This window comes from Arachis hypogaea, chromosome 20 (assembly GCF_003086295.3).
Source record: "Arachis hypogaea cultivar Tifrunner chromosome 20, arahy.Tifrunner.gnm2.J5K5, whole genome shotgun sequence".
Taxonomy (NCBI): domain Eukaryota; kingdom Viridiplantae; phylum Streptophyta; class Magnoliopsida; order Fabales; family Fabaceae; genus Arachis; species Arachis hypogaea.
The window spans coordinates 121,335,505-121,347,116 of NC_092055.1; the positions used below are offsets into that span (position 1 = coordinate 121,335,505).

Consider the following 11,612-nt stretch of genomic DNA (forward strand, 5'->3'; position numbering starts at 1 on the left):
CAAGCTTCCTCTCCATCCTCTAAGCCATTCCTGCCTTACAAAGCCTGAAACACTGAACACACAGATCATGGCATCAAATGGTATAAAGGGGAATTAAAATATACAAATTAAAGGCTTAGGAATCAAGCTTTCAATCATAGAACAGAACTAGGAAGGAATTGTAAAATCATGCAAATCATATGAATAAGTGGGCAAGGACTCAATAAAAATCACTCAATTGAGCACAAGATAAACCAATAAATAGTGGTTTATCAGGACTCCAACGAGGTTATCATAACCGGCACACTATAAATGGACCTGAACTGTGCCAGCAATTCATTGTTCCTATACTCACGCACAAGAAGTTCCAGATTCTGAACAAGCTCCAACATACTATGTTTCGATTCAAGGAAATTCTTGCACAAAAAATTTATCCCTTTGCACTGTGATGTTGTCCGATACACAGCACAAAACTTCTTGCACAGGAAAGCATTTGCCCACATCTCCTTCTTTCCATACACTTGGTTCCACCACATTGCATCCTTCAAGCCATAATCAGCTGCGGCCTTGGCCCACTCCGCTTCAAAGTCTTCAACCGTCATATCAGCATAAATTCACCGGTTAAATAGCTGACACAAATTGTCATCCTTCACGTTTGATGTCACATTCTTCTCAAAGTGCCAAGCACATAACCTATGCATTGCGTTTGAAAAAACTACTCGTACAACTTCTCAAATTAAGTCATCGCCATCCGTAAGAACAACAAACGGCTGTCTGTTACACATGACCTCCAAGAAATTCTCGAAAAGCCATTTATATGAAGCAATACTCTCATCTAAGACCAAACCAAACCCAAAAATACACGTTTGCTTGTGGTTATTGCACCCTGAGAAAATCACCAGTGGCCTCTTGTATTTGTTTTTCCTGTAAGTTGAGTCGAATGCCAGTACGTCTCCAAAATATTGGTAATCTATCCTGTTGCCACCATCCGCCCAAAATAAATTGGCTAGCATTTCGTTCTTCGTCACATTATACCTTGCCATCGAAGTCGGGTCTGCATCAACTTTACCCTCCAAGTACACTATGGCTGCGTTCGCGTCTCCATCAGTTATCCTTGCACGATGTCTCTTATCGACGTAGTTGTAAGCATCCTTCTTCAGAAACCCTACAAGTGAATACTCTCTAGATATGCCAGCCATATACCGCATTGTCTTCGATGTTAAGATGCCACATCCTTGAAATCCCTCTATTTGGGCTTTTGCAGCATCCGTCATGTAATGAAAACTTGGAATTAGATGAACCATTCTGTGATGCGTCATCTCATGGTTGTGGTTCAAAATGACTTTCTTGACCCTCCACAACGACCTTTCCTTATCTAGATACACACACACCCTCGCTTCACAATTCGTCCTTGTCTCCGGCTTGTGAGGCCTCTTCCTATCGACCCTGTTATAATGTTTCTTATCTCTCTGTCCCTCTCTATTGCAAAAAAATCTTCTCCGAACCAAATTACCCTCCTCATCCTTGAACATGTCTCCCTTTCTAATACCAAATCCGTAAAATTTTCCTAATTTCTTATAAAACTTGTATGCATCATTTTCGCTGCGAAAAACCTTCCTCAAAATATCATCCTCCGTTAGTTCCACAACATCCCCATAATCAAATGCGGCCGTATCACCAACTCCATCTTCACACATTATATTAACGACATCATCACCTGGGGGACATCCATATCAGTGTTCACAATGGAGTGACGAATTCAAAAATTAGAGCTGCAAATTAATCTCACAATGATATCATACTCCAACTTTAAAACCTAAAAACTAACTGCACAAACAACGTCTCCACCACAAGAAAATATTATGCTACTTGCACTACAAACCGACCACAATATCCCCTTTTGTTATTTTAAAAGCATGCAAGGATCCCCTAAAAAACATCATGCCTCTCGTCTGCCCCATCATGCTTCTCGTATTTCATCGTTTATTAAATGGCTTCGATTATAAACATGAATGATCTTGACGACTAATTTTTGAGTATTTCTTTTCAAATACTACATTTGTTTCCTTTTTTTTCTTACTGACACAACGAACCAGAAACTATGTTGTATGAATTCAACCGAAACAAACCGAGCATCAATTAATCAGCAAAGAAGACTCAATTCTATTAACTCAGAACAAACATCGATCCCTGTTAGCTCAAAACAAAATCAAATCCTTGCTAACTAGGAAAATTAACAACAACAAACGCCATTAACTCAGCATACTTAACAGCAACAAAAAATTAACTCAGACAATTAAAGATGAAAAACATCACAATTAACTCAGAAGTCAGCGATTGATAAAACATTTAACTAATAAAAATGATTCACATAAATAGCGAAACAGTTGCAGAGAGAGTGACTTTACCAACGAAGAGATGCCAAGGAGAGAACCAACCACTACAACGCCGACAAGAAGAGCACTGCATCGACGACAATAAGTCAGCGATTGATAAAACATTTAACTAATAAAAATGATTCACATAAATAGCGAAACAGTTGCAGAGAGAGTGACTTTACCAACGAAGAGATGCCAATGAGAGAACCAACCACTACAACGCCGACAAAAAGAGCACTGCATCGACGACAACAAGACGACTACGAAGGACAAACGATTACTGCTGGGGATGACACGAACCTCACCTCCGTTCTTTGTGTGGCGACACCGAGCTTAAAGGTGAAAGTCTCCGTAGGGCCGATTCCAGCAGCTACGACACTTTCTAGGTGACAGCAATAACTCGCCGATGGAGAAGGGAGGGGATGGGCGGCGCTAGGGTTCAGGTTAAGTCTCCATTATGTGGTGTAGGATATGAATGAAACAGGTGAGAGGTGAGAGAGAGTTTCTTTTTCCCGTATACGAGGTAAGAGAGACTATGTTTCTTTGATTTTGGTTTTTTTTTGTCAAGTGGATTGGACAGCCCCCAATCCTAGGCATTACACCCATGTTTCACACACACACACAACACACTCACACACACTACCATGGATATCATGGGTTCTTAAACCAACAACCAGCCTCAGCTGAGATTAGAACCCGGATGCAGCATTGTATGAGGCAGATAGGTATGCCATCTGTGCTAGGCCTCTGCTGCTTTTTTGTTCTTTCAAAGCATTTCTTATGGATAATTTGGATTAGGAATAGATGTTTTTGGTAAACTACTATAAAACTTATATGAAAAACAAAAACAAAATAATCCACCCAAACCTGTTAACCCCATTACAAACAAAACCACTTTATAAGCCCAAAAGCCCAAAAAAAAGGTAACCATGATAACAAAATGACATACTATTTCATTATCACCCTAATTAGGGGTGTTCAAAACCGATCCGGATCGAACTAAACCGAAGAATCGAACCAAAAAAACCGAAAACCGAATTAACCGAAAACCAAAAAAACCAAAAAAGTGATGTGTTGCTGTTTTTTTGTGGTTCGGTTCGGTTTTCAGTTCTCACCACCAAAACCCTAACCGAACCGAACCGAACCGGTTCTTTCCAAAACCCTAAAAAATTAAACCTACCCCCACCCCCCAGACCTAGACCTAGACCCAGATGTGACTCGTGAGAGTGTGAGACGGCCACACCCCCACTTCTCCTTCCCTACATGCGCGACAGCTTCCCTCTCCAAATCCCAGATCGAAGCCTTCCTCAGTTCCTCCAAATCCCACCGCCGAACAGAGGAGAACCCCCACCGCCGGTGCACGACCCAGCCTCCACCCAGCAGCGTTTCTGGAGCCACCTCTGACCATGCCACCTGCGACCTCGCCGCCTCCAACCCACCCAGCAGCGTTTCTGGAGCCACGTCCGACCTCGCCACGTCCGACCTCGCCGCCTCCAGTCCACCCAGCAGCGTTTCTGGAGCCCACCCACCCAGCCACCGATTGTCCGATTCAAGTGCATATGGAGCCCGAGCCATCTATTCAGGTAAACTTTGCTGATTTGTTGTTCAGTTTAGGCCTAGGGTTATAACTTATCAGTTTATTGATTTATTGTTTATTGCTGATTTATTGTTTATTGCTTATTTATTGTTTATTGTTCAGTTTATCAGTATATTGATTTATCAGTTTAGCAGTCTATTGATTTATCAGTTTATCAGTTATTCAGTGCTGGTTATGTGCTTAATGATTTAAACTTCAGCTGCTTGTTTATTGCTGGTTCTGTGCTTGTTTATTGCTGGTAAAAGTGCTTGTTTTTTTGCTGGTTTTGTACTTGTTTATTGGTGGTAAAAGTGCTTGTTTATTGCTGGTTCTGTGCTTGTTTATTGCTGCTTAATGATCTAAACTTCAGCTGCTTGTTTCTGTGATTGATTTATTGTTAAGATTATTTGGTTTTGTTCAATTTATTGCTTGTGTTATTGCTGGTTCTCTGCTTGATTTATTGCTGGTAAAAGTGCTTGTTTATTGCTGGTTTTGTGCTTGTTTAATGCTGGTAAAAGTGCTTGTTTTTTGCTGGTTCTGTGCTTGTTTTATTGTTATGATTATTTGGTTTTGTTCAATTTATTGCTTGTTGTTCTTATTATGTAACTGGTTTTTTAATTTCAGGTTCGTTTGCATTGTGAAGTTTAGCTATTTGTTGGAGAAGACACCATAACCTTGCATATCAGTTTAATGACAATTTATTTTTATTTTCAGTTGTGTTGACTGGTGAACTATTGAACTTCTTTTTCTTTAATTGTCGTATTTGAATTCTGTTGTCGTTATATTTCATTAGATCAAGACTTTGTTAGCTATTGTGTATTTCGGTTTGTCGATTTCAATGTTATGACTTTGCATAATAGTATGGTAGAAAATTTTTTTTATTTGATCGAAAAAACCGAACAAACCGAACCAAACCAAACCGATTTTAATTGGTTTGGTTTGGTTCGGATGACCTTGAAAAAAAACCGAACCAAACCGAATCGCAGCTTAATTAAACGATCGGATCGGATGGCTTTTTCTTCAAAAACCGAATCAAACCGCACCGCGAACACCCCTAACCCTAACCACACATAATTCAACGACAACTTCTGCAGCCTCTCTTTGGCTGTCAGCAGAGATGATGCAATAGCATCTTGTCACACCTAAGTCCCCACACTGTTTCAATATCATTTATTCCACATAGGATTTACACATGTGGATACTATATACATCCACACCATAAACTCTCCCAATATTAAAATGCATATCTATCACATTTCATACACGCAGTCTTTGTATCAACGGGTGTAAGCAATCACGAAAATCACGACCTTTCTCGCTATCCGAAATAATAGCTAATATGAAGATCTTGCCAGAAAGGATATCAAAACAACCTTTATGCAATAAAGTGGACACTACTGCAAGTAAATAATTCTTGAATTAATGCTCACTTTAGTCTATATAAGTATATACATGAATCATTTTAGTCTCGATAAATTTTAATGAGTCAAAATAGTATATATAAGTAATATATACAAGAATGCGAGGCATTAGTTAAAATGATCGTGCATCAATTTGATACTCAAAAGATAAGACGCTTTAAATTGACAAAAAGACCTCTAAAAGATAACAATAATAAAATAGTCTTCGAAAGATTTATGAATTAATAAAATGATTCAAACGTTCGTCAACCAATAATATTTTTATGAAATTACTAATTTAACACTCACTATCTCTATTTTCACCCAAAAAGATTAAACTAGACATTTTATAAAATAAATTAAACTATTCGTCAAATAGAGATTATAATATATCTTTCGAGAGTCATTTTCTGTTGCTATCTTTTAGAAGTTATATCTTTTTTTTTTTTTCAAAATTTATACCTTGAGAGTCAACATAGCTATTTACTAACCAACTAAATGGCAGCGCTATATAGGTTCATGAATTAATTAGCAGTTTCTGGTTGTTGCAAATGAATGCTTACAAGGTTCAGCAACCTGTTAAGGTATTGTGAAAACTTATATTATGATAAGTTCTTAGTCATGTAGCATCACCATTAAGTAAATTATTTATCCAAATCAGTTTTAATTGTGTTAAAATTTCTTGAGTCCTTCTAGAGTTGTAAGAATTTTTCTTGTAGCTTCCGCCAAAAAATAGAAAAGTATAGTAACTTTTGAAAGATGGGAAAGTAACACATTCCGTAGAAATATATGAATATGATAGATATCGCTTTAAGAGCAAGAAGAAAAGGTGAAGAATGGGGCAAATATGCTACCATTGCTCTTGTGAAAACAATAACCTCAGCTTGTTTCCTAGAATGATTGGCAATCAGTTTATGTGCAGCCGCTATAGAAGTACCAAAAATAGAAAAAGGGCATAATTCCTCCTATGACAACAAATTGCATAATTCCTCTTTGTTATGCTTGTTCTTGACCTGTAACGTCCCCTTCTTCCTAACCCACCTTAAATAAAACACGATACACGAAAGTTCGCAATCAAGAAAGAGGAAAATAACTAGGTGCCGTTCGTAAACTATTTACGTCAATTTGACTTTAGATTTTCAGAGTGCAATCTTCAAATTATCAAAGTCGCTTTCCGCAACCGCTAGGACGTTAACCGAACTTCTTAAAAGAATTGAAATCCTGCAGATATCAAATAAAAGAAGAAGGAAAACAGTGTGCAATAATTTTATATATTACATAGAAAATATCAGAAGATCACAAATTGGAAGAATGCGGGAAGAAAACAATACTGAAACTTATAAAGTCAGCTAACAAATGTACAAGTTTTCTTGATGAAACCATCGATCCCCAGAGAATCCCAATATATTTTATATCTAAAACCTAAGTTCAAGAGATGAAATGAGCAAAATCCTAATAACTGCTTCCGCCACCCTTTAGCCCTTCCCTGGGGCGACTTCATTTTATAATGTCAAAACAAACATGGCATTCCTTTTCTTTATTGTCTTGGCCCTTGCAATAAGAACCCTGGATATCATTAACATTTTCAAAGAGTTAACAACCTCTTTTCCATCCAGGTAATGATGTCCTGAGCAACCTCTTCGCGCTCAGGCTCGAACAGAAGGTCGTGCAAGAAGCCATCATACAGCTTTATGTCCTTGAACTCAGAAGCCGCCATGTTGTATAGATCCTGTGAGGCCAGGGGATCAGTAACCTTATCGGCAGTTCCGTGGAGTACAAAGAATGGCACCGTCACAGACTTGAAGTTCCGCATAAGGTAAGAGGAAATTCTCAGTATTTCATGGCCTGTTCGGACCCTTATAGGTCCAGTGTAGACCAATGGATCAGAGTACTTGGCCAACAAAGCCGCCGGATCCCTTGAAACCGGAATACCCCTTTTGTTTGCTCCTTTAAACTGGTACTTTGGAGCTAACAGAGACAACATTGGAGCAATAGCCTGTATCAACACCAGACAGATCCTTTTTAACATGAATGGACAAGAATAGAAAGGTCCACAATCACAAACATATTACAACGCAAAATTATAATTTAGTAATTTTATAAATTAATACTTTTTTGAGGTTAAAAAAAAAAAAGACTAGTCCTGCTTGCAGAGTCTTGGGAGTTTTGATCCCTTTATACAAACCATGATGAATGATTGAATGCATAAATCTAAAGGAAGCTATGGTGAAGAAATAGTGATAAATAATTCACCTAGCGTTTACGATTAAATGGAAATCTTAATATCCAATTCCAATTTACAAAAATCATATGACAAAATTCCCTTGCAAATGCTGTGCTATAGTTAATTACAGCTCATATGATCCTGGCTCAAGTTTGATCGCTCAGTTAAAAATAACAATCTAACTGGTATTTATGACTATGTTAGATCATATTTATTATTATCTATAGCAATTTTTCCCCTTGCTGAGGAGAGGGAATACTACTTTCATGATAACTGCATATCCAGTATGTAGCAAAGTAGAAACACATTAAATTTCAAGAGTAATGCTGATGAACAACCTTCAAAATGCAAAACTTACATTAACAATTGGATGAGCTGGCTTCACACGCAACGCTGGTGAAGTTAATATGATTCCTTCCACCATTGCTTTAATATGATAGTGGGAGGCCGCCTACACAAAAATGTAGCCATTAAATTTAATGCTTCGACGAGGGATAAATTAATTCATGAAGCCGTGCAGGAGATTTCAGCCCTTACCTTCAAAACCACAGCCCCGCCAGTGGAGTGTCCAAAGAGAAAGCATGGTACACCGGGATTGTCTGATCTTATCTTTTCTAAGAAAGCACCCTGTTTTGTATCATGGCTAATTCACCATCAAAGTGCAAAGTGGAAATCATAGAGTAACATTTTCACAAACAATAGATCTCATACGAGAACAAGAAAAGGACAGCATAATGATTATTATAAGATTTTGAAGTGCCAATGAAAGTGATTGGGGTGGGGGGAATTAACCAGATCATCAATGTGCAACTAGAGTGAATAAAGCAAAGAAAAGAATTGTTGGCTCCACATAGATGCTTAAATGTTTTACATTAGAAGAACCACTACCACCAAATGAGGCTATATTTATTACAAACTGGGGAATAGAGCATTATGTTATACTTACTACGTCTGCAACCACATGATCAAGAGATGGTACATACCCATGCAATCCATCACTCCCTCCATGACCTGTAACAAGTGAACAAATAACTCCAGACTCGTCAGAAAAAAGGTGTAAGGGCAGACAATCCAAAGAAAGGGGCTGAATATACATATAAATATATAATCATATACTACAAAAGAAAACTATATAATCATGTTGATGCCCATGCATATAAATCAGGATCTCAAGGGACCTAATGAAAAAATGAGCCTTAAAAGTTACCTATCCAGTCCATTGCATAGACACCAAAGCTACATGATGTTAATTGCCTTGCAAAGTCAGCATATCTTCCACTGAAAATTGAACTCTAAGTTAGAGGTAGGGGAAAAACTATAATTCTTATCATCTTACAAATGCCTTAACAAATAACAATCACTTGAAAATGGACATATCAGAAAAAACAGAAAGCATAGTAGACTACCTGTGTTCGTTAAGCCCATGAATGATGACCAGAATGCCCCTGAAAGGAAAAGAGTAGAAAATAATTAATTCAAATGTGAAACAAAGCAACACAACTGCAGGTTGCAGAATACCCCTCTGTTTCAATGATTAAAATTTTCTTTCATATATCTTTGTCTATTACTATAATCCGCAGAAGGAAAAGACTCAATTCAAGACATGCATGCTCAATTTAGCCGAGTTCATCTTCCAAGTGTTTGGCCAATTTTACAGAAAAGGAGCATTAACAACAGCAAAGGAGCATTAACAACTTCAATCAAGCTGCTACTGGTTTTTTAAGCTCATTCACAATAGAATTACATATACATAGTCACCGTCTCAGTTACCTAACGCTGAAACCCCATGCAATTAAGCTTGATCTCCATACGTTTAACATAAAACAACATAAAAATTCTCGTAACAACAAAACTAGCAACACGCATTTTGACCGAAATTGCAGAGAGAGAGAGAGAGAGAACCCTTACTTAAGATCACCGGCAACCGGGAACCACTGGCGACAAAAAAGAGCGTTGTTCCTAACGCCGTAGAAGATTGAAGTACTCCACCGGCATAGCCAGTCATCGGTTCCCATCCCAACGTCCTGAGCGAGGGCTCTCCTCCGGCACGTGTCCTCCTCCTCCCTAACAAGCCATCTCTTCTTGAAGTGCTTCCTCGGCGACGAAGGCGGCGCACCGGCTAGGGTGCCACGGCGAGAACGGCGAGGGAGAACGAAGAGAATGAACGAGAGGAAGAACGTGTAGACGAAGATCAATGAAGCTCTCAGAGCCTTCATGATCGGAATTATACGGTTGCTCGCACCTGACGTCAGCGGCTCCATCCTCCCCGCCTCCGCTGAAGACATCGTTTCTCCTCTTCTTCCTTCTGTCTGCGGAGACGGCGGAGAAACCGAAAACGGAAAACCGAAAACAAACAAACGGAATGAAAATGAACGCTTCCGGGAACACACACAGGAGGAAATGAACGCGCACAGAGACACCGAAATACGGAATTAAAAAGTTGCAAGAAACGCTGTTTATGTCTTTTGGGGATTCATTTATATTTGTTCATGGGGATTTCAAGCCGTTGGATTGGTTTTGGAGTTGTAGAGATCGCACGGATGAGGATGTGTTGGTGATTATGCTGTCTTATTTGGACGAATAAAGAAAAAGAAAAAAATAACTCAGCTTAAAAGAGGAAAAAGTAAAAACTAGAAAGTAAGAGATTTAGGATTTGTTAGAAGTAGAATCGGACGGTGATCTCTAAAAGTACAGCCAATACTAGTTCAGGAAATGAGGTGAGTTGGCATGATTGTTTTCGTGGCAGTATCTAATTGGTCATAGATCGCGGAGAGAACCGCGTAGTCGTTAGTCTGTAGCTCCATTTCTGGCGGGGTCGTTGGTAGGCGGTAGCTGCTGCACAAAATGGGGTTTGACTTGTTAATGTGTACTAGTATGTTAAGAATATTCTTATTTATAGATATACAATACGATAATAATAATTATAAAATTAATAAAAAATAAACAAGATCATAATTATTAATTTTACGTGGCTTGATTTGTGATTTTTATTTATAATTTTAATTGTATTTTGTTACTACTTTATAAGATAGTCTTACTCTTTTTATTGTTTCTTCGTAAAAAAAACACGTTAAACATTGCCAATTATATAATCCAAAATTGGCGGTTTAAATGACAGAAGGATTATTGACTGCCGTCAATAACTTATGTCATGTGTTAGACAAAGCCCCAAAGGCAAATGGAGGAAAGGCATTTTTTTAAATTAAAAAAAAAATGAAATCTTCTTAAATATATTCTTAATTATTAAATGAAGACGACAAAATGCTTTGGGTGACTCCATGTTGTTAGGAATCAATTTTAAAGTGGAGTTGTATATTATCCTTTATTGGGATTTTAAGCTCTTATTTGGGGAAAAATGTTCTAAGTTTGAGTCTAGTAATTGAAAAAAATATATTAAAAAGATTTTATTTTTTCCTACATATTAGAATAAATCAATTTTTTATAATAAACTTTAAATACTAGTAGTTTAATCAGTACAAAATAAAAAATATATTTGTAAATTTGCTTCAAAGTTCACACTTTTTTTCAATTACATAATTTATAGCAAAAGGAAAGGCGGAGATTTCAATCGAAAGTCCGGAGAAATTGGACCTTACAAAAAAGTATTAAAAACTAAATAACGAAGTTAGACCTTGGAAAATGCAGGACCAAGGACGTGTTCCCTTGTGTATCATGAGAGATTATTCCGAATAGGTGACATGAACAAGAAAGAATACTTCTTCCCAGTTTCGTTTGTGGCTTGATTTTCTCTTCAAGTTCCTCTCACTGGCCTCGAGTTTCACTTCGGCGTTTTAATAGTTCATTTTCGTACGCTTAAGCTCTCTTACTATTTATTTTTACTCCACTTAAATTCTTACAGGAAAATAACGGATGTTTCTTATAAAAAAAAATAGAAATACCGAGTGGTCAAGCTCAATGTTTTGAAAATCGAACTCATGATTCAGCAGCTCTAACTGTTGATTTACTAATTTATTAGTTTAATTGTATGTAATTCAATTAAAATAATTATTTTATAATAAAATATAAATAAATATATTAAAATATATAATTATAGT

At 37.5% G+C, this 11,612-nt stretch overlaps 2 protein-coding genes across 2 annotated transcripts; both read right to left on the bottom strand.

Annotated features, from left to right (window-relative positions):
- Positions 1-710: 710 nt before the first annotated feature.
- Positions 711-1,676, bottom strand: LOC112786250 (protein FAR1-RELATED SEQUENCE 5-like). The gene has a single exon (XM_025829649.1). The coding sequence runs from the start codon at positions 1,674-1,676 to the stop codon at positions 711-713; it is 966 nt and encodes a 321-aa protein (XP_025685434.1).
- A 4,911-nt stretch (positions 1,677-6,587) lies between these two features.
- On the bottom strand, positions 6,588-11,324 carry LOC112782894 (uncharacterized). Its single transcript, XM_025825550.3, has 7 exons — positions 9,466-11,324; positions 8,964-9,002; positions 8,765-8,835; positions 8,504-8,568; positions 8,095-8,184; positions 7,916-8,008; positions 6,588-7,329 (listed from the first exon to the last, which is right to left on the bottom strand). The coding sequence occupies exons 1-7, from the start codon at positions 9,840-9,842 to the stop codon at positions 6,919-6,921; spliced, it is 1,146 nt and encodes a 381-aa protein (XP_025681335.1). The 5' UTR covers positions 9,843-11,324; the 3' UTR covers positions 6,588-6,918.
- Positions 11,325-11,612: the final 288 nt, after the last annotated feature.